A 21,933-nucleotide genomic window follows, 5' to 3' on the forward strand; every position below is an offset into this window, starting at 1 on the left:
GGAACTGAGGTTACAATCCATCAATGAACGGGGCTCGGGGAAAGCCCAGCTGCTATAAGAAATATCCTGGTCTTTACCGGGGATCATTGTCAAAGTGAGCTAGCTCCTAGCTGCCCAAACACCTGCCATTCCGATTCCAGCTCGGACACCAGGGAAACAAAAGCCTGCCGCTCTCCATCATGTCCCACCACTGACCTCTCCACCAGGGAAGCTTTCTCCTCTGCACGATTAGTGGAGACACATTAGAGCTGTGGGAATGAGCTAGTCAAATCATACCAGATACCAGTGCATCTCACTGGTGTCTTATCTCCCTCTCACCCCAGCTAAGACATGCTTAGACAAGCTCAGAAAAGATTAGATAAGGATGGACAGATAGCCTTGTCTTTTGAAGATTATCTCCTCACTACCAACCCCTCTTTCCATAGCCAGGAACCACACTGGTTCTTATCCTCAGAGCTCACACGCTAAGCACATTTAGGCCTGGTTGATGGTTGGCATTGAGGGAAAGCACCAAGTGCTGCAGAAAATGGGGCAACATCTGATGCTTTCCTCCAAAAAACAATGCACAGCCCCAGGACCCAATGTGATGCCAAGGGGCACCGTGCTGCTGGAGAGGCTGACTTTGGGGAGAGACGCACAAAAGAGTGGTCCTAGCCACTTGTGGCCAGTGAAGTGATATTCAGCACCAGCCTTTCCTTCCTCCTCTTGGTGCAGAATGGTGTGTTTTTATGGCCCTGCTGCTTTGCTGGGTCAGTGCATCCATGTACCGGTTTGGAGGATCCAGACTCTTGCAACAAGCTGTCCTGGGAGAGAGGAGGGGGCTGCTTCTGTCATTTCATCCTAGCTCAGAGCCCTTTGGCCAGCTGTAGGGTGCATGGCATTAGCAGTAGGCAGTGGCTGATGGTTGCATGGGTCAGCAAAACAGCTCGGCAGATTCCACATCATTGGGAGTAGCCCAGCACGGAAAGCCCACCCCACCCTCGCTTGCCCGCGGGACATTTACCCAGGATCTTGCTGATACTGGAGTTGTGCATGTCCGGGAAGGCCTGCAAAATCTTTCGCCTCTCATCCTTGGCCCACACCATGAAAGCATTCATGGGCCGCTTTATGTGGTTGTTGTTCCTGGACTCGGGGAAGTGTCGTGAGCCTGTTAGGAGCACAGCAAGGAAGAGCCAGTTAAAAGACAGGGAAAGTGAGGACCAAACACAAGATACAAAACGGTGACCAAGGTGGTAAGAGTCTCCCCTGCAAGGGGGTTTTACACATAAGAATAAGGGGCACTTGATGCTGCACTGGATTCTCACCACAGAGACTGAGGCTCAAATCCTTGAGAGCCTCCATTTTTAGGAGCCCAACTGGACAAATCCTGGGGTTGTGAGTTCTCAGATCCTCTGGAAAAATAAATCTCCTGTCTTTAAGAGCCTGATTTTTCAGGGGTGCTGAGCACTTGCAGCTCCCCTGAACTTTCACTGGAGTCAGCAGTTCTGAAAAGCAGGCCCTGGGTGTCTCCTGTCAGGCACTCAGAAGCTGGGGCACGCAAAGCTAACAGGCGCTTTGGGGAAGTCTGGCCTAAGGGGACTGGCTGGGTCTTAGCTCAGTCCCTAGTTGACATTTAGCCCCTTTAACCTTTAGGAAAGGCTTAGCATCGACCCCGAGGGGCCTCAGCTGCACTGGGGGAGGGGTCCCTGACTAGAACAGCAGAGGCGGAGGTGAGAGCAGCGTGAACAGCCCGTCTGTACTGTGCACGTCTCGTGCCAGGACTTTTAGTCCATCACTGGCATTAGTCAAAGTCAGTCCACGCACAGGCACTTGGCCGCCCCACCTGTGGGGCCAGAGACCCTTGAACCCTTCCCAAGCCATGGCCCATCCCTTAGGCTACCTTCCCTCCCGCTGGCTCTTTTGGACCAATCAAGAGCCAGGATTTGGCTGTACCTGGCCAGCTGAGGAGAAGGGCAGGGACTGGCTCCTGTCTATCATAAGCCCACCAGGAGCAGCTCCCACACCAGTGGGCACAGGGGCCATGCTGGCGGCGCTAGGGTGCAGCTGTGGTTCGTTGAGTCTCTGTTGGCGTAGAGATCCCTTGGTGCAGACCACCCCCAGAATCAAGGAGCCATAACCCGCTCCCTGATGGTCCCCGCCTCAATCTAGCCTTTTCTCAAAGACTTTATGCCACCCTTGTGGATGACATGAAGCTCCACCCACTTCCATGACATCATTGTCTCCATAGTAACTAACGGGATTTGAGCAAAAGGATCAAAAATTGACTTTTTTTTTTTAAATGAAGATGAAACCAAGCAAAATAAAAGTGGAATTAAGTGAACTACACAATGGTGCAAGATGCCACGTTTCTACTTCCCCTTTCTGAGCCCTCTGGGGGATGGGCCCAGCCACAAGTGGTTAGCGTGGCCTTCCCTGGCTGCCTGCCACCTCTCTTCATGGCTTCCTATGCCTCGGAGCATCACATGTTCACTCTGTATCAACAGCGCCATTTCAATACAAAAAGTGCTAATTTAGCTGTTACACTGACCATCCCCATCAGCTGGGGCAGCAGAGCAGGGCTGCAGGAAATCAACCAAGTGACCACAAATGAAACTCCTACCCATCTCAAATAAGCACTTCCCTTATATTAGGTCTTTGCTATTCTCTTCTGGCTGTTTATTTCAACGTATATAGCGCAACCCGAAGAGAGACACGGGGCTAGGTAGCCAGGTCAAGAAAGAAGAAGGGGTGGGGGAAGAATGGAAAAAGGAAAAAATAAGAGAAGAACAGAAGAAAAGAGAAGCATTTTCTCCCATTCAGCCCAGCCCCAGGGAATCCCCACTGCAGTGGGTGTCCAAAGTGCTTAGCATCTCTCATGATCAGGCCCAGAGTTGACTTTGGAGAAAGCCTCACATAGAGAATGTGTCCTTACCATCCACATCGCAGGTTAACATGGACTCGTCCAGTCTGTGCATGCACGTCTCCTCCATCCGCTCCTTCATGGGCGAGGAATCCAAGCCCATTTGGTCCTGCAGGCCCGTGGAGAGCAGAAATTATGGCCAGTTACCAACACAAGTAAGGTCACTGGTGGCAGACTGACCGGCAGTGAACCATCCCCCATGGGAGCATGTCCAGCACTTCCTTGTCTCATGGGCAGGCAATCCAGCCAGCAGCTCTTGACTGGGCAACTGTCAGGCAAGGACTTCAGCCATGTGCACAACACAGGGATGAGTTTCGGACAGGATTGCCTGGGTTCTAGTGTGTGGTACACAATCCCTGAGATCCACTCCCTGGGTCTCCGGCATACACCACACTCAGCATTGTCTACCTGGGGAGGATGCTCCACTCCCAACCCGCAGTGCCCTTATGGAAAAGGGGGCCTATATGGTATAACAAGAGAGACAACCAATAGCACTCTGCAGACATGCCTGGGAACCTCAATAGGGTTTCATAGGAATGAGGTTCTTTCTCCAGAGGGTGTTTCTCAACCAACCTACGGAATGCTACAGCCTGGAGACAATTCTCCATTCAATTCTAGAAGATAGTCTGAAGGAACCTATAGAAAAGAGATTTTCTATTACATCCTATAGGGCTCTTCCCCTAAGCCCCCCCTCCTTTATATCCATTCACACCCTCCCCCTGGTCGCTCTGCGCTGAGCTGTCTCCTCTCAGATCTCCCCCTTCTACCAGGGACCAGCCTCTTGGCACTGCCAGTCCCAATGTCACTCACCTTCCGGTAGGGGTTATTCAGAGAGCTCTCCGTCACCCCGCTATGGCAGTGCAGGAGTTGCCGTGCATCCTGGAGTGCTTTAGTGATGGCGTCCCCCTCTCCCAGAAATCCTGAGGATGAACACCCAGCGCAGAACACGTCACAGCCAGCACCTTGTCCTTGCATAGGCCCCGTACACCCAAGAACGAATGGGGTTACTCCCAGCCATCGGAGCCATGAATCTAGCTAAGAGACATCTAGAGCCTCTAGTTTCTCATTGCCGACACATTCCCTATTAGCATCGAGCAAGGGAAGCAGAGGGTTCAAATCAGAAAGCTTGGTCTCCCACTATTCCATCCGCACCACCCAGGACTCCAGCTACTCCACCCAGGGAGCCCTCCAGCCTGGGTGCTTCTTCCCAGTAGGTGGTTTTCTTCTTCCTCTGGGCATGGCGCACATTTCTTCTTCCACCCTGGATCTCTCTTTGGGTGGGTGGGGTTTGAGAAGGCTGCCTAGAGACCCTTCCATCTCCCAGCATCAGCACAGACAACTCGGTTTCTCCCAGAGAGAGTCGCCCATCTTGCTTTCCCCAGAACTGCCCTGAACATCAGAGCAGGCAAGTCCCTGAACAATGGACCAGCTCCCCTGGTCTTTAGGGAGAGATTCTCTCCCCGTGGGGAGGAGGGAGATGGAGAACCACTAGGATCCCGCGAGCGTGTTTCCTCTGTAAGCAACACACCCGAATGACAGAGCAGGCTGGGGATGAAGGCAAGGGACGCCCAGCAGAGAGCACGTCTGAGGGTACCTACCCAGAGGCAGACTGGGAGGGCTGGACTGAAGGTCTCTCGTGACCCCGTGGTTAGGAGTGAGGGACCGGCAGCTGATCATCTTCAAGCTGGGTGAGCTGGAGGCACTGGAGAGCTCAGAGCTTTTGGGTTTGGCCGTTAGGTTCAGTGGCTGTGAAGACTCCTGGGTGGAGGGGAGGAGACAGGGAGAAGGGAAGAGTGAGGCACGTCCCTGGGTCATGCTGGGTCCCCAGGAGGACGGCAGATTCAGGACAGTACCTGCATCTGGAGGTGGCCTGAGCCGGCGGGTCTCTTCAGTGTCGGAGGGGGAGGGCTGTGCAGCAACTGAATGGGGTACTCCACTGCAGAGAGGACAGCGAGAGGGAAGTTGGCCAATGAGGTCACAACAGGTACTTCGCACGCAGCCTGCTACCAGAAGCAAAGGGCAGGTGGGATCTACTTAGGCCTTGTCTGGGCCTGGAACTGGCCCCGATTTCCAGCCCAGCACCGTGGCACTGCACGAGAGATTTGCATGGGGGGAGCTAACCCCTGCTAGAAACCAGCCTGCCAGCGGGGCTAGTTCAAAGTGCAGACCCACGGGATAGCAAGGATTCAAGTATATTACGATTATTTCTATTACGGTCGCACCTAGAGGTCCCAACTGACCTAGAGAGGGGAAGGGCAGCAGCAGTGCGAGTTCCACTCTCTGCATGCCACTACCCTGCCCAAGTGGCCCCACAGAGCGCCGGCAGCGAGGTGGCCGGACCAGCTAATCCAGCAGCCAGTCCGCGCTCAGCTGTTGGCTTGCACAGCACCAAGGACGCTGCAGCCAGATTCAGTGACAACAGGAAAGCCGGCTCGCACCGCCTGGGCTTTCAGGAGTGGTTTCACTCCCACCCGGATGGCCAGCCAGAGATGGGCCAAGGTGACCTCAGTCAGATCACCAGAAACCTGCCAGGGAAAGCAATTTGCCTCCCTACCACCAGCCAAAAAAAGTCACGGTCTATCTCCCCCACCACCCCACCCCATCTCAGCTTCTTAGACAACTTTCCCTGGCTCTCCCTGAGCTTCCAAACCCCGAGTTCGCAGCCCGAGGAATGGCAGGAAAGGGAGAGTGTCCTGATTATGTAGAGGGTATTTCTGAGGGGAGTCCACGCTCCCACCCAGACCTCTTCCCCCACCCTTTGAAAGCCACCTCTCCCCCTTTCTGCTCACTGCAGTCGTTTTCCCTGCCCTGATTCCCATAATACTGTACCCCCTCTGCCTTCCTTACCTGGCTTGCAAGGGATGGGCTGGATGGGAAGTGCTAGCTGGGAGTCTGAGGTCACAGGGAGAGGCTGGTGGCTGGGAGGAAAGGCTGGAATCATCACATAGGGCATATTGACCTGCTGGAGAGAGAGACACCAAATCACCTTTGCGGGACAGGGCAGCTGGGCCGCGGGGGGCTAATCCCCACTCGCAATGGTAAAGGAGTTTCCCATGCAGGCAGGAGCCGAGGTCGTGGGGTGAAGAGGAGGGGGCACATTAGCGCTTCGAAGGGGGACCAGAGTACGGACTGCACAAGGGGGGCAGGGCGGGAAAGCTCCCCCTTACCTGGATCTGTTGCTGCAGCAGGTTAATCTTGTGCTGCTGCTGAATGAGCTGCTGCTGCTGCTTGGCAATCTGTCGGGGGGGGAAACAGCAATGATACGGCGGCTGGAAAATGCCGGCTAACCGAGCCTTCCAAGGGCCATTAGCCTGGGCTCGCCTCCGAGGGGCTACGGGAGGGGTGCAACGCACCGAGGCCTAGCAAAACAAGCCACAAACACAACTGGTCTGCGGAGATGCCAAGGACATAAGGGCAATGGAGGGCTCGGCGTCTCTGACGGGCAGATTCAAGAGAGGATACACCCAGGACTGCCAGCATCCCACTGGTTAGAATGTGTCCCCCATCCCCATGTGGTGATCCCCAGAGTGGGGTAAAGCTACAGCTGCCAGCGAGGGGCCTCTTAACTCAAGGCGTAACGGTGCTGAACTGGCTGCCTGGATGCTCTCATTTGGGTAGCTTAAGTCAAGCAGGTTTAAACTAAGCTAAACCGCACTGCTCTTCAACTGCACTGAGAGGGTCCGCACAGGTATTCGCACTGGTTTAACTCAATCGGGGTACGTCAGTGTGTAGACAAGGCCTTGGGCCTTTAGCTCAAGCTGAGGCACCCCAGGTCTAGATCTGGAAGGAACCACTGATGACCAAGATGGTGGTCACGATTCTTCCACGGTGAAAGAGAAACATCCCCACTGCCACCCCAGCAAGCTCTCCGTCCTGACTGATAGATTCAGCCTGCCTCGCTACCCCAGAAGCCCTGTATCACCTGAACAAGGCAACCACCAGCCAAATCCAGGAGCAAGCTGTTTGGTACCTAGGGTTAGCCTCAAAAATTGTCCCCTACCTTCCACCCGGGAAGACTCCCTGGGCCAAGATGATCCCAGCTTGAAAGGACAGAATTATGACAATGTTTTTTTTTAAATCATGGGAAAACAAAAAAAGGAGCCTTAAGTCATTTAAAAGTTATATTTGAACTTCCCTCTGGAGGAAATAAAAGAGACACAACAGCTGGGATAAAGGAAGGATTAATCACCCCATTTACAGATGGGGAAACCGAGGCACAGAGAGATGCAGTGACCCACGTGAGGTCATGCAAGGAGACTGTGGCAGAGCCAGGAATTGAAGCCAAATCTCCTGAGTCCCAACCCAGTGACTTGCCCACAAAACTGTCCGTCCTGGCACACGTCCCAAGTTTCCACCTGAAATTTGCTTTTATCTAATTTCAAAAAACATGAAACACTGCAGCTTAATCCCCTGGAATGGATCAAGCGCCACAGACCTGACACTAACTGTTGCACTAGCCCCTGGGTGCTTCATTTAGCCTTAATTTGGAAAAACGTTTCCTCATTTTGTAAACAGTTCAATTGTCGGTTTGGAAACGACTTTCCATTCCCGAATTTCTTTAAGTTTATTAAAAAAAACAATTTCATTTTGAAAGCTTTAAAATGGTCACAATGGAAACAAAACACGTAGCGTGTCCCGACGCAATCCCGGCCCCCTGCCCCCCTCTCCGGAATTGCCAAAATCTGATGTTCACCTGGCTTTATATTTTATTCCCTGCTTGGTCCTGGTGCTCCAGCCAATTCTGAGGTGCAGCTCAGGTGGAGCCAAGACTGTGGGAAGCCCTACCAATGTGGGCTACCTGCCCTGGTTCTGAAACTAACCCCTTGAGATGGGAGACAGGGCATGGGAAATAGATACCCCAGAGCACTGGCCAAATACCTGCTCCTGTTGCTGCCGAGCCAGCTCCATCTGCTGCTGCTGCTTCTCAAACAGCATGGCTGCCATGTTCTTCTGCTCCGAATGGGCCGTCAGCAGCTGGTCCCGCAAGGTGGAGAGCTGGTTGATCATGACAAGCAACTGCAGCTCCTTCTCCGCTAAGCTCTCCTGGGTTCCTGGGCCAAGCAAGTAACCAAACAGAGGAGGGTGGGTAAACAAGGGCTGGCTGGCTGAACAGACGATACCGCAATTATTCTACACGGTTTAGGGTACGTCTACACTGGTGTCAGAGGTGTGAGCACATGTAGACATACTTGAGCTAGCTGTGAGCTGGCTACCTTGGGTACCTGGGGAGCACCAGATGTATAGCCCCACCCAGGACCCTGGGTATATACTTGAGTGGCTAGCCCACGCTGTCACGGCTTCACTACGACTGTCATTCCAGCGAGCTAGATCAAAGCTCGCTGGGGTCAATACATGCTGCAGTCACACCTCTAACTGAGGCACAGCCATACCCTTAGAGCAGCCGCTCTCAAACTGTGGGTCGGGACCCCAAAGTGGGTCATGACCCCGTTTTAATGGGGTCGCCAGGGCTGGCGTTAGACTTGCTGGGGCCAGGGCCGAAGCCCGGGGCCAAAGCCTGAGCCCCACCACCGGGGGCCGAAGCCCAAGTGCTTCAGCTCTGGGTTGCGGGGCTCAGGTTACAGGCCCCCTGCCTGGGGCTGAAGCCTTGGGCTTGGGTTTTGGCTTTGCGCGTGCGCACACCCCCCCCCCCTCCCCGGTCAGGGCAGTGGGCTTGGGCTTTGACCCCCCCTCTCCTGCGGTCATGTAATTTTTGTTGTCAGAATGGGGTTGCGGTACAATGAAGTTTGAGAACCTTGCCTTAGAGCCAGCAGAGAGCTTAGCTGGGACTTGGCCACAAATTCTCTAGATACTTTATTGAAGGGGTTGCATTGTATTTCATCCCTTTAGCATGCACTCCAGTGAGTCACATATTCGAGTTCAGACCAGATGAATATTCACTAGGACTGGTCAGAACTTTTCTACAAAATTCCGATGAAAATTGTTACTGATATTTCCAGTTTTGACCAAAACCAAAAAGTGGGGGAGGGAGGATGTAGGCAAAACTTGCCCCCCATTCATACCCCCTTTCCAACCTGCTGTAACATTCATACACACAAGACAAAGGAGAAAAAGGGCAGGGGGCAGATGGGAAGTTAAGGGCCCAGGAGGGCATGGTAGTTACTGTACTGCTCACCTTTCACCTCTTTGGATTCCATGGTGTTTCTACCCAGAAGCCTTTCTTTCCAGTCACTGGAGAGTAACTTCTCAATGGTTGGCATAACTGTCACCACAGGAGTGTACAGGGTGAGGAGAGAGAGAGGGAGAAGCAGGAGAAACAATTTTAGTCATGGCCACTGATTGTCATCACTGTCTATGAGTAGGGCCCTACCAAATTCACGGACCGTGAAATCTGATCTTTTATGTATTTTTATCCTACTATACAGATTTCACAGCGGAGACCAGCATTTCTCAAACTGGGAGTCACAACCCAAAGGGGGCTGCAGGAGGGGGGTGTCGCAAGGTTATTGGGGGAAGCGGGGGCATAGTATTTCCATCCTTACTTCTGTGCTGCCTTCAGAGCTGGGTGGCCAGAGAGCGGCAGCTGCTGGCTAGGTGCCCAGATCTGAAGGGAGCGCCGTACCAGCAGCAGCACAGAAGTAAGGGTGGCAATACCATAACCCCCCTACAATAAACCTGTGACACCAGCCCCCGCCCCCCCCCACACGCACACACACACTTTTGGGTCAGGACCCCTGCAGTTACACCACCATGAAATTTCAGATTTAAATCTCTGAAATCATGAAATTTAAGATTTTTTAAATCCTATGACCATAACATTGACCAAAATGGACTGTGAATTTGACAGGGCCCTATCTATGAGGCTACACTGCTTATCACCAGTTCAGGATCTTGTTCAAAGTATGTTTATTTTTATACCGGAGGCCTCTTTCAAAACTTTAGAAAAATAAAAGATACCCCCAAAATATAGGACCAGGATAAAGCTGTCTGTAGATCAGGGGGATTTCAATGGAGACAGATGATCAGAAACCCTTCTTACCCTCTTTCAAGTTTCTGTTGAAATCTAACTTTTCCTGGCTGCTGACGGCAGGCTCAAACGCAGACCTCCTGGAATCTAACGCATTGCTCACAGGAGACCGGGATTCCTGCAATGTACAAAAAGTGACTCCCAATTTCCCACCTATCACCACAAACCTCCAAAGGGATAAGATTCATAGGTTCTAAGGACAGACTGGACCACCGCAAACATCTAATCTCCTATGTAACACAGGCCAGAGCACCAGACTCAGTAGCTCCTGTGATGGGATGAAGCAGGGAGGAGAGAAAATACACTGAAGGGTATAAAATACCATCCTGAGCTCCGCTTTCCAAGAAATATCCCTGCGCACTCCTGACATAGACCCTCTCAGAGGCTCTCAAAGCACTTTATAAAGAAGCAGTTTCACAACCTTTCGAAAAAGGCAGGATGCTTACAGATGGAGAAACCATGGGAGAGGTTAAGCAACTTACCCACAGTCTCTAGGGAAGGGCCTGACATAATGGCATGGAAGGACTCCCATTGTCCTTAATGGGCTATTGAACAGGTCCTGGGAGAGTAGGAGGGGTAGGAACAGAGCCTAGGAGTGCTGGCTGGCATTTCCAAGGAGAAGTCAATGGGTATTGGGTGCCTAACTTCTCTGGGCTCCTTTGAAAAGCCCAGCCTGCCTCTGAGCTCTGACCACTAGACAGCACTTCTCAACTGGAGACTCCTTAATCCTGACCGACACCAGCCCCATGAGCCTCTAATGCACTGAAGGTAACTTATTCTTTTCACGCTGCAAACACTTGTTTGCAATCGTTTTCAATTTTTTATTTAGACTGCTATGCCTCGCTGCAAATGCGACCGCCTCTGGGAAGGCAGGAATTGAAAGCAGCAGGGTCTGAGGCTATGCAAGCGGGAGTGGCTCAGCACCCAAGAGCAATTAAAAAGGGAAAATTAAAGCATAGCCACAGGTTTCCCCAGTGGACCCGGAGCAGCTTCTAAGGCAGCACATCTGTTCTGGGGCTGCTGGCTCTGTTCTGAAGGCCGTTGTTCAAATCCCAAGACTGACTCGATAATATCAGGAATGGGCAGAAAGCCTGGGGGAGCCTCAAACTTCAGCTTTATTTCCTATGGATAAGGATTAAATGCAGGCAGTGGACAGGGTAACAACCATTTTCTCTTACCTACAGACCACATTGCTGCACGGCTGTGGGGTCTAGGTTGCAATGTGGCATTACTCTCTCAAGTCTAGGAGGACAAGTTGGCTTCTGTCTCCAACTACTGGCAGGAAAGGGTAACCTCATAGTGCCAGACAGCGCAGAAAGGTGGGAAGAAAGATGGTTTAGTGGTTAGGTGCTAGCCAGGAACTCAGGAGACTGTCACACCTCTGACATACCCTTAGTATGCTTGAAGACTTGGTAGGCCAAAGGAGCTTGGTTACCAGAGTGATAAGTGCATTAGAGATTCCTGGGTTAGACAGATGAATTCAATAGCCAGACCTGGGGTCAGCAGGTGCAACTGCATTCAAGGCACAGACATATACCACAAGGAATCCTATTGACTTCATAAATCAGCACCAAATTTGCCTCTATGCAACTGTACCTGCTTACAACAGGTTGGGATTGGGCCCTGTGAGTTGGGTGGGAAAGGGGAGAACCCGAGCCCGAGCCTGTAGGCAATGAGGAGAGAAGGGACCCAGGAGACTTAGCCCAACCTGTGGAAGAGTCCGGGGCTCAGCACTCTCTCTCAGTGACAGCGGCACTCCGTGCAAATCGCTGGAGTGGGGATCGGAGCTGGTGGGTCCTCCTTGGGGGGACTCATGGCAGCTGTCTGTCTTCTCTTCCGTCTTGATGGTGCAGTTCACCATGTTCCCAGCTCCATCGAGTTCCAGGTGGGGAGAAACAGGGTTCCTCATGGACATCCTAGGGGAGGAGAGAGAGGTCAGCGTGGTGACGGGGCCAGAGTGGTTGTGCTTGCCATTCAGCAACGGTACCGAAGTTCTGGACACAGAACTGCTAGGAGCATGTTTCAAGAGGGAACAGCCCAGGAATAAACCAGTCAGTGCCTCCTTCCTCCCAGCCTGCACATTCCAAGAGCTTAGGTCTCTGCACTGTTTAAATGCACATTCAGCACTGTTGGCAGGAAGCTTGTCCCCACAGAGGGACATCTATGCAACGGTGTAACAGCTATTACTCCTTCCCTCTGGCTCCTAACAGACCGCACTGCATCACCCTTTTGCTCCCAATTCCTCCAACAGCCCTGCAGCACAGTCACCCCCCTGGAGCAAGTACGGGAACCCACTGGATTCACTCCATCTGGCTGGTTTGCTGTGCCACCAGGAGTGGGACAATGGTCTTGAGTTTTGCTGCCGTTTGCAGACCCCATTATTTGTAGTTTCCTTAATGTTCCCTGCTGAGGATACCGGCTCCAGAGACCAGAAGCTCCCAGGAGAACAAACCCAACCACCCTCCTGCGTGTGATGCCATGCGGTGATGTTGGTCTAGTAAAAACCAAAATGCATAGAGGCATGGGATTTGCGGCGAAAACAAGCGTGTGAACTCCTGAAGAAACGACTGTACTTTGTATTTACCTAGCCGCTTTCCGGAAAGGATCCTGCACCACTTTATGAAGTCTCACAACCCTCCAGAGCACGAGTGAGAAGAACAGCGGTACCCATTGCATAGATGAGCAATCTGAGGTGCAACAAGTCATCGACAAAGCTGAAAACAGAGCCCGGGAGCTCTGGCTCCTATTCAATATTGGTCAGAGGACAGGATACAAGGAGTCAGGAGACCCAGGTTCTGCACCCAAGCTCTGCCACTGAGCTGCCCACAGTTATATAGAGAGTCGCTTTCCCCCCAGCTGTACCTGAGAATGCTTCAACATGCTCTACGAAGATTAACTCATTACCTTCCACACGCACACCCCCAGGAAGAAGACAACTGTTCTTACCCCCACATTCCAGATGAGGCCTGGACAGGTCAAGGGCCCAACTTTTCAAAAGATGCTGGGTGCCCATAACTCCAGTGGAAGTCAATGGGAGCTGCAGGGGCTCAGCTCCTTTGAAGAACTGGGCCCAAGGTGACATGCCTAAGGATATGTTGAACCTGCAGGAGACTTGAGGAACTCCTTGCTCATGGTATTGTGGCCAGACAAGCCAGACATCTACAGAAGGGGCTCCCAACTACCCTAGACGGCAGCACCAAGAAAAGTCTCCAAAACGCCAAAGTCAGACATGTTTCCTGTTGAAAAGGGAAGGTAAAATACCAGTCCCACTCAAGTCAATCGCAAAGCTCTCACTGACTTCAACAAGGCCAGGATTTCAACCAGATTAATTAGAAGAAGCTTCTTTTACCACAAAAGTCTCTCTCCCTCCCTCTCTGAGGAGTCCCCAGACCAGGGTCCCTCGAACCCACCCAGTCTCCTGTCTTTGCCACTAGCCAGTGCCAACTGCTTCAAAGTAAGGTTGAAGAGCAGCCCGCCCAATAAGAAAATTTCTTCCTAACTTCCATCCGCTGAAGTTTGGCTGGAGCCAGGCTAACACCCCCGCCCCCCTTCATCCAAGTTTACTATAAAAGGTCAGATTCTCCAGAGGAACACTTGGCAAGCAGGACGCCAGGAGAACCCTGTGCAAGTGGCTCTGCTCAGGGGGTCAGGAAGCAGAAATAACCACTAAACGTTACAAGGGATTTAAAAAAAAAAAAAAAAAAAATCAAAGTGAGTCAAGGCAAAAGGGGAACCCGTGCCTGGGAAGTGCCTGCAATTTAAAGGGAGATAAAAAAAGCATCCATGTTATTTGCAAACCCATTTGCACTGTAGCAGCTGCTTGTGGTGCCAGAGTCAAGGCTTCCAGGTGAATATACAACAATCCAGGATATAGACCACGGCTCGTCTCACGAGCCAGGTACGAGCCCCGTGCTCACTGGTTCTACTGAGGCAAAGTCCCAGAAAGGACTAGACATGTCTATGGGGAAAGAGATCATCTACAACTGCTCTGGCAGGGATTTGCCTAATAAGAGCCACCAGCCCTGATGCCCCAGAGCATGAATTAGTCAGCGGTAGGGGACCAGGAAAAAAATTACCCCTTCCCTCACCACTCCCTCCAGAGGGAAATAATGAAAATATAGAGGCATTAAGGAGGGGATTTACACTCTCCCTGACATTGGCCACTGTTGGAGACAGGATCCCAGGCTAGACAGATCACTGGGTCTTGTGCCATGGCAGGAGGAGGAATACCGGACTAAATGGACCGTTGGGTCTGTCGTGGCGCGGCAGGTGGAGGGATACCAGACCAGATGGACCGTTGGGTCTGTCGTGGCGCGGCAGGTGGAGGGATACCAGACCAGATGGACCGTTGGGTCTGTCGTGGCGCGGCAGGTGGAGGGATACCAGACCAGATGGACCGTTGGGTCTGTCGTGGCGCAGCAGGTGGAGGGATACCAGACCAGATGGACCGTTGGGTCGGTTGTGGCGCGGCAGGCGGAGGGATACCAGACCAGACGAACCGTTGGGTCGGTTGTGGCGTGGAAGGCGGAGGGATACCAGACCAGACGGACCGTTGGGTCGGTTGTGGCGTGGAAGGCGGAGGGATACCGGACCAGACGGACCGTTGCGTCGGTTGTGGCGCGGGAGGCGGAGGGATACCAGACCAGACGGACCGTTGGGTCGGTTGTGGCGCGGGAGGCGGAGGGATACCAGACCAGACGGACCGTTGGGTCGGTTGTGGCGTGGAAGGCGGAGGGATACCAGACCAGACGGACCGTTGGGTCTGTTCTGGTGCTGCAGGTAGCGGGACACTGGGCTGGACAGAGGGCTAGTTATGCTCTGAAGTGGCAATTTTTATGTTCTAAAACGTGACTTGATGGAGACCCCCAAAGACCCCATAGAAAGAACACGCACCTGGAACGATGCTGCACGCTCCAGGCCATTTCAAGCCAGAGAAGGAGGGGAGTGAGGCCAGAGCAGCGGCTGCGCCGAGGCTCTGGGGGCTCTGGAAAAGCGCAGGGCAGCAATTACATAACAAACAAAGCCCAGCTCAAGCTGTGAATTAATCAAACCGCTGAAAATAAAACCTTCCTCTCAGGAACTTCAAACAAAAGAAATGAAAACAACAAGGCCGGCTGGGTAATGAAAAGCCAGTGCTCTGAATAGGGGACAAAAGGAAGTGGAACAATAGGGTGTTGGACAAAAGCAATAAAGTAAAGGGAAGTGTGACAGCTCAACAATGGGGCACTGTGCACGCCAGAGTTTCTGATCTTAGCAGGGCTTTTTTATCTCAGTTCCCTGCCCTTCTCTGAACAAATCATTGCGCTTTCCAGGCTATTGGGTTTCCTTTTGGCTTGTACAGTAACTCCAGTTGGAGACCTACATCTTTTAATTCTAATCCCCAGCACAGTCCTGCTTCTCTCTGGCCCCACAGCTTTCCCACCCCATCCCATCCCCAGAGACTGAACAGACTCATCCCCGCGAGTTGGAGAGGAAGGTCCTGAGAGACTGATCAGGAGACTGACCAAGTGCCCCCACACAGGGGCCCCTGATAAAACACATCAATTACATTTGATGGACTTCAGCCAAGGCAAAAATGAATGTATCTGAGGACAGCTCAACGGAGGAGGATTTTAGCCTTTGGTAAACCCCATCTAGACCATTACTGTCGGGGGAAGATCTCTACCTCTCCGAGCCACTTTGGATCATGTTCACAGGTGTTGGCTTGCACAGGTTGGGTAATCTCTAGACTCCTTATGACCAAACCATCTCTTTGCTCTTAGCCTTCCACAAATTAGCGATGTTGACTTCCCTGCAACTGACTATGATTGTGGTCTCTCAGGTTAGACTCATTCATCGGTGGCCATTAAATATCCCATGGCATTTTCTGAGAGAGTAGGGGTTGGCCATAGCGTTCCAGGTGAAAATTCTTCCCACTTCCCAGTTGTGGAGCACACTGGGCATCTGTTGGTTTCTACCCCAGAGGGGGCTTCATTCCAACTGAGCTGTCACTCTGGAGACCTTGAGGAGAAAGGTACAATTTAAATGCACATTATTAGTTAGCTCTTTTCTTCTTTGGCTCTGAGAGCAGCTCAATTAAGCCTCAAATCCTCTGTCCACCTCCCACACAGTTGTTAGTATTATTCCTGTTTTACAGATAGGAAAACGAAGGCAGAGAAGTGTGGGTATTTAAGCAACTTGCCCAAGTTCACACAGCAAGGGTGAGGGAATAAAAGCCAGGAGTCCAACTTGCCTTCCCTACTTTAACCACTAGACACCACTCCCTGCCTCTGAGAGCATTCCAGGGATGGGTAAAGGAATCCAAACTCTGAGGTTTCCTTGCTTTCTGCTCATGCATGGCCAATGCACTGGTCCAGTCAGGTTACCTTACATCGGCACTAAGTGCAAAGCCAGTATCTCCTAGCATGGGGCAAGTGAGTGTTTCAGTGAGAACTTGAGGTCTCCCAACCATCTGTCAGAGGGTATTTAGTGCGGTGCATGACCTGGTTCTTTAGCCTTTCACCAGAGAAAGAGACTCGGATGAAAACATCCTGAAGGCCTCACAGCAAAAATGATATACTTTGAGACTAATAACCCCCGCCGAGTCTCTGGCAGATCTACACTGCACGGGCACACTCAGCACTGATGGAAGCCCGCGACTCAATCCCGTTTCCTGTAGTGGTCCTTGGGTTCACTTGCAGCTAAACCGCAAGCCACCCATTGCACGGGAGGATGGATGGGTCTTTGGTTAGGGGGCTAAGCTGGGATTCGGGAGAGCTGGGTTCAATGCCTTGTGCTGCAATGGGCTTCCTGTGTGCTTTTGGGCAAGGCACGTAGTCTCTTTGTGCCTCAGTTCCCCAGCAGTAGCATGGATGGGTATAATAGCTCCGGGGTGGGGGGGAGGAAGATGAGAATAAACTTTCCCACGCCCGGAGAAGTTCCCAGGAGGGCCCCCTGGGCTGAGGAAGGAGCTGCACTGGCAGTGGATGCTCGCTTTGCCAGGGCCCATGATGCCACAGTCCAGCTGAGAAATTCCACCCCCAGGGCGGTCAATCCAGCATTGATCTCCCCACCCCCATGACATTCTCTTGTGCGTAAAAACATGCACACACACACACGCACACACACCCCCCAATTCATTTTCAGAAGACCTTAACTAACCTAAAACGGTTGGCCTGAGAGAACTGGGATGGGACCATCTAGGCGATCTGCCCTGTGGATTCACAACAGATCAGGAATGGAAATTAACTGAGCAAGGGGAAAAAAAATATTCAGGGTCTCATTCTAGCTCTTATTACTGCAAAAAAACCTGTTCCATGCACAACCCCATTGTGCAGGGGAGAGGGGAGATAAAGACTAGCCTGTTCTTGTCATAGGTCTCTCTCCTTCTCACTGGTATGTAGCCCTGTAAGAGGGCTGCCTTGTCGCCTGGACAATGGGGAAAACCAGGAACAATCGGTTTGTGGCGCAGTGAAAATGTATTCATTTTTAAAGAGCACACAAAAGGAAAGTTCCATTCCGCCAGCAGGTCAGATTTCCATTGTACTTAACCTTTCTGAGCCACTGGAAGTTTACTCTTAAAATAGGCTTGTTACTTTGATAAGTGTCTGTTTGAAAAGGGCCTCGTATTTTTATTATACAGTTTGCTGAACAGAGAGAGAGAGAGAGAGAGAGAGAGAAAAGAAACCCAGTTATCTTGTTACAGGGCTTGTTCCACTAACAGGCCTTTTCTAACAGTCTCAGCTACTCTGCTCAAGAGGCTCTTCTGTTCAGCAGACAATGGGAACAGGAACAATTGGCTTGGCACATGGAAAATGTCTTCATGTAACAGATCTTCTCCTTTAACGATTCCTTTTTTGTGGTGGGGAGGGAGAATTGAGTGAACTTAGTATCAGGGAAAGATGCCAGTCTGAAAGGCTGAAGTCTTCCACTCCTAACGCATGTCCCGAACCATGGCTTGCTTGGTGCTTGGCCTAGGAGGAATGACCTCTGATGGGTAGAGGAGAGTTTGGTCTACATGGCTTGTAGTTCTTGGATACCCTGCTGAGAATCCTAAGAAGAGCTGTCCCAAGGCTGAGTTTGTTTGGGTGATGTGGACACTTATCCACTAGCAATGTATGGGACCAGATCCTTCACTGGTATAAGCAGGCTGCCTTCATTAGATGAGGTGGAGAGTGTGAGGCTAAAGCCCTCTTTAGCACGGTGAGGATCATGTTTAAGCCCATGTCAGCTCAGACACGCGGCTGGGCCTTGTGACTCACTCCTGCTCAGTGCAGAGGGCTAGAGCGGGTGCTTCACATCAGCTCATGCAGCCGTCACTTGCACTGCAGCACCGCACCCTCCTAGAGACGATCTGAGCAACCCCGTGGTGGGAGAGCTTTGGGAGACCCCCAGCAACTGCCTGTCTCAAATCGCCCTGCTGTGTTGACTCCCTAGGGAATTTCTCCCCTTCAGGCTGTTGGCTCGTTGACGTCAGTGGAGCTAGGCTAAGGAGCTGGCCCCATAAGTCCAAGGACTTAAAGATCTTGCGATGGTGACAAAATTTCCCAACAGTAGCTGTGCGGCTTTTCTTTCTGAATTATTATTTCTTTATGGCACATCCTGCAATTCTCCCCCTGGGTTGTGCCACCCTTCCTGGCTAAAACTTGATCCTATCTCTCCTGTTTATTCCGTAACAGGATGGCTCAAAATGCCAGGGCAGACTCTTTAAAAATATCCACCCCTGGACTGGCACCACCTGAACTTTTGGAGGCCTTGTATTCAGGGAGTAGCAACTTCACTAGGGCCAAGGCCCTTACCAAAGCTACTCTGTGGCCGTATATGGAGTTTCTCTCTGTAGTTACTAGTCAGCAAATGTTAACTTGCTTGCATTAAGACCGGCTTGGCTCAGCTACACAGGACGGGGCCTCATACAGACCTGGCTAGAAGTAGGCCCAGGATGTTCTTGTTCCAGCACGGAAAACAGGGTGGTGCACGATCGCTGCCCTCCTTCTTCATCCCCTGGGTAAAACTCACTCTTGCTGATTGTCCTGCTGACCCTACTGCTGGCTACAAGACACTCTCTCGTTCCTGTTCACAGGCACATAATGAAACCAGCGTGAGGAATAGAAATCGCCAGATTTCTGCCCCAGACACCTAGGCAGAGACTGGAGGGTGATTTCTAGCCTCGCTTCAGCTGAAGCATGTGATAAGACCAGGGAGACTGTCCTCCATGCAATCAGTTTCCTGCGATTGCAGGGAGTTAAGCTGCGTCCTCCCTAAAGTGACATAAAATAAAACCTGTTGAGGAGGAGGAGGAACACGGTTGGGTGGGACAATGTAATAACAGAACTTCAATGGACACTTCCATGTCTATTGCACCTTTCCGTTGGAGGGTCTCCAAATGCAACAGATCCCGTGTGCTGGCCAAGGAGTGCCTCACAGTGGAAATACAACAGCCCTGAACCCCGGGGACAAATGCTGCTCCTAACACGTAAAATGGGTCAAATGTTTCCCATTATTTATCCCACAGGAAAAACAACTGGCAATGAAAGAAACAGGGGCTCTGAGCGTCCAGCTCCGGTAGGTCCGACGCGGTCTTGCCAAGAGGATGTTCCGTGGAGAAGCTGTGTGCTTTGGCAGCACATGCAGGAACATCTGAGGGACTTCCAAACCACATGTGTTCAAGGAGGGGTCAGTCAAGGCAACTACGCACCTGCACCAAGTGCTATGGGTGGGACGGAATGAAGGACAGAGTCTAGCAAGGCGTCGAAGAGCAGTTGGTCCCTTCCGCTCCCTGCAGTAGAGAGGATATGCTCCCAAGTGCTTGTCTGAGTCCTACTGCAGCGAACATGGTTCTGGCTGCAGCATGCATCGAGAGAGTGGCGCACGCACACACAGGACAATACATTCCAGCAACGTTCAGCTTCCCCAACGATGCACCGGCGTTTCTGCAGCTAACTCAGAAGGGAATGCACAACGCTCATTGAGCCTTTTGAAACCCAGCTTTAAAAAAAAAAGGGGGGGGGGCGCGTTGGGAGGGGGAAGAAAGCCACATCCAAACAAACCCTCTCAAACAGCCAAAGCACAGGATGAGCAATAAAAAGGGTCCAATTAGAGGCAATCACAGCTATTTGTTACCCTGGCAATTCCAGCCCTCCTTGTCTCAGAAAGAGAGGACAAGTACATACTCTGCTATGCCAACTGGTTCTAGTATTGTTTGAGGTTAAAAATAAATCCCTTCTCTGGCAACTGTAGTGCTCTCAGCTAGGTGCTAAACCGACACGAAGGGGACTTGATTTGAAAGGGCTCTTGCAGCAGCCAAAGATGTGGAGACCGACTGAACAGTGAAGGTCCGGGAGTCAGCATGCTCAGATTCTGTTCTGATGCTGGCTCCTCTCGGTAAATCATGTGGAGCCTGGTTTTAAAAAGAGGTCAGGGCCTAATTTGCCAACTCAGCGCCCGCAACTGCGGCCACATTTTCAGAGGCGTTCAGCATCCAGCGTGCATAGGTCTTCTTATTCAGGTGCCCAAAAGGGAGCCACGTTGTTCTGATGTCAAATGAAAGGGATACTACTTACCTATCGCTGCAAAGGAGCTGGTCATTCACACTGCAAGAGACTGGGATGGAAGGGGTTAACCGTGCAAAATATTATACAAAAAAAGAAGAAAAAGAAAAAAAGGCAAAAAAAAGTTCAAAGCAAGAGCTGGCTAGGGGAAGTGGAGCCAGGTGGGAAAATCCTCTTTAGAGCATGTTATTTATTAAAATGGTCTAAAAGCCTGATTCAAAACCCAATGGGGTCAAAGGCTACGCCTAGATGGCTCCACCACACGGCTGACAGGGCCGTGTAGACGTTGCACGGCCTACGGGGTGTGAACCACAGTGAGAGTGGACGTGCTGTGGCTTTGACTGCCCCAAGTGGACGCTCCTGGTGTGACCTTAAAAGTACCTAGTTCATGTTAATGTAGTCCTGTTTTCAACCCCCGAAGTCCAAACTGAGGGGCCATGTAGACATAGCCTTTGATTCCACTGGGTTTTAGACCAGCCCTTGAGAATTCAACAAGCTCATGCATCAGGCCCTGGATGCGTTCACCTTACTTTGTTCTGTATTTACTCTCCTCTGAAAGGCCACAGTTGCCAGACCCAGTGGACCAGAAGAGTTACCTAGTCTTGCCCGTTGCTCCTCCAGGCATCAACACTTTCAGGAGAAGGGCAGTCAGTCATTCCTAGATAAAGCACAACACCAAGCCCTTTCCAGGTGATAGCAACTGTTCCCCATACATAACGACCGTCTGGAGGTAGGGAAATCGAATGGCTCTGGGGATTGGCATTGGCATAGGGAAAAGGCACTTCTTACCTCCGGACACAGGTCAAATTCAGCCCAGGTTTGCATTGAAAATGATGAATGATTGGACACCCCTATGACCCCTGATTCCTGACACCACTCAACTTGGAAGTGCCAGTTCCTGATAGAAAATACATCTATCAGATCCTTCCCAGAGCTGCAGTGTTCATCTGAGAGTCTCCCCCACTTGGAGACAGGCCCGAATTGAAATCCTGGTTTGGTGTAGCAGAGCACTGAGGAAAATCACAGCTCTAGAGAGAGCCCTGCTGGGGAAACCATCAGGCACAAGGATGAGCCCTTGGAAATCAAAAAGCCCGAGGAGCAAGCTCCACAGCTGGGGAATTGCTACCATGGACACCCTGCCTGCAGTCCCTGCTTCAGCCCAGCAGCCAAAGCACCTTGGCCCTCACATAGGAGGGACTTTTTTGCAAGGTACTTTTGCTAGCACGTGTCAAGGCAGAGAGAAATACAAATATATTCCTGCATTTGACCAGGGTACCTGGTGAGCTCCTCACATGAGCCCACCGCCAATCCTGACAACCAGGCTATAAACGCAGTAACTGCAGGATCCTCCCTCCAGCAGCAACTTCTACCATGGAAGACCGGGACGACAGTCACCACAGGCAGTGAAAACCTGAGCGTCCATCTCCCTCACCCTCCCCGTTGCATTAAACCCATCTCCCCATCTGCACACTGCACAGTTAACACTAAGCGCCACGGGGTGGCTGTAAAATACCAGCGGTCGT

General features: G+C 51.7%; 1 protein-coding gene across 1 annotated transcript in view; it reads right to left on the bottom strand.

The window, feature by feature from the left end:
* The window catches only part of SOX13 (SRY-box transcription factor 13), a 40,775-nt gene that overhangs the window by 8,118 nt on the left and 10,724 nt on the right, over positions 1 to 21,933 (bottom strand). The window contains exons 2-12 of the mRNA XM_077839297.1: positions 11,593 to 11,800; positions 9,897 to 10,002; positions 9,033 to 9,119; positions 7,778 to 7,950; positions 6,067 to 6,135; positions 5,747 to 5,861; positions 4,753 to 4,835; positions 4,498 to 4,657; positions 3,710 to 3,819; positions 2,912 to 3,008; positions 1,004 to 1,147 (exon numbers count right to left, since the gene is read on the bottom strand). Coding sequence (XP_077695423.1) covers positions 1,004 to 1,147; positions 2,912 to 3,008; positions 3,710 to 3,819; positions 4,498 to 4,657; positions 4,753 to 4,835; positions 5,747 to 5,861; positions 6,067 to 6,135; positions 7,778 to 7,950; positions 9,033 to 9,119; positions 9,897 to 10,002; positions 11,593 to 11,799 — 1,351 coding nt within the window. The 5' untranslated portion in view covers position 11,800. The remainder of the gene's footprint in view (positions 1 to 1,003; positions 1,148 to 2,911; positions 3,009 to 3,709; positions 3,820 to 4,497; positions 4,658 to 4,752; positions 4,836 to 5,746; positions 5,862 to 6,066; positions 6,136 to 7,777; positions 7,951 to 9,032; positions 9,120 to 9,896; positions 10,003 to 11,592; positions 11,801 to 21,933) is intronic.

This window comes from Eretmochelys imbricata, chromosome 21 (genome assembly GCF_965152235.1).
Source record: "Eretmochelys imbricata isolate rEreImb1 chromosome 21, rEreImb1.hap1, whole genome shotgun sequence".
Lineage (NCBI taxonomy): Eukaryota > Metazoa > Chordata > Testudines > Cheloniidae > Eretmochelys > Eretmochelys imbricata.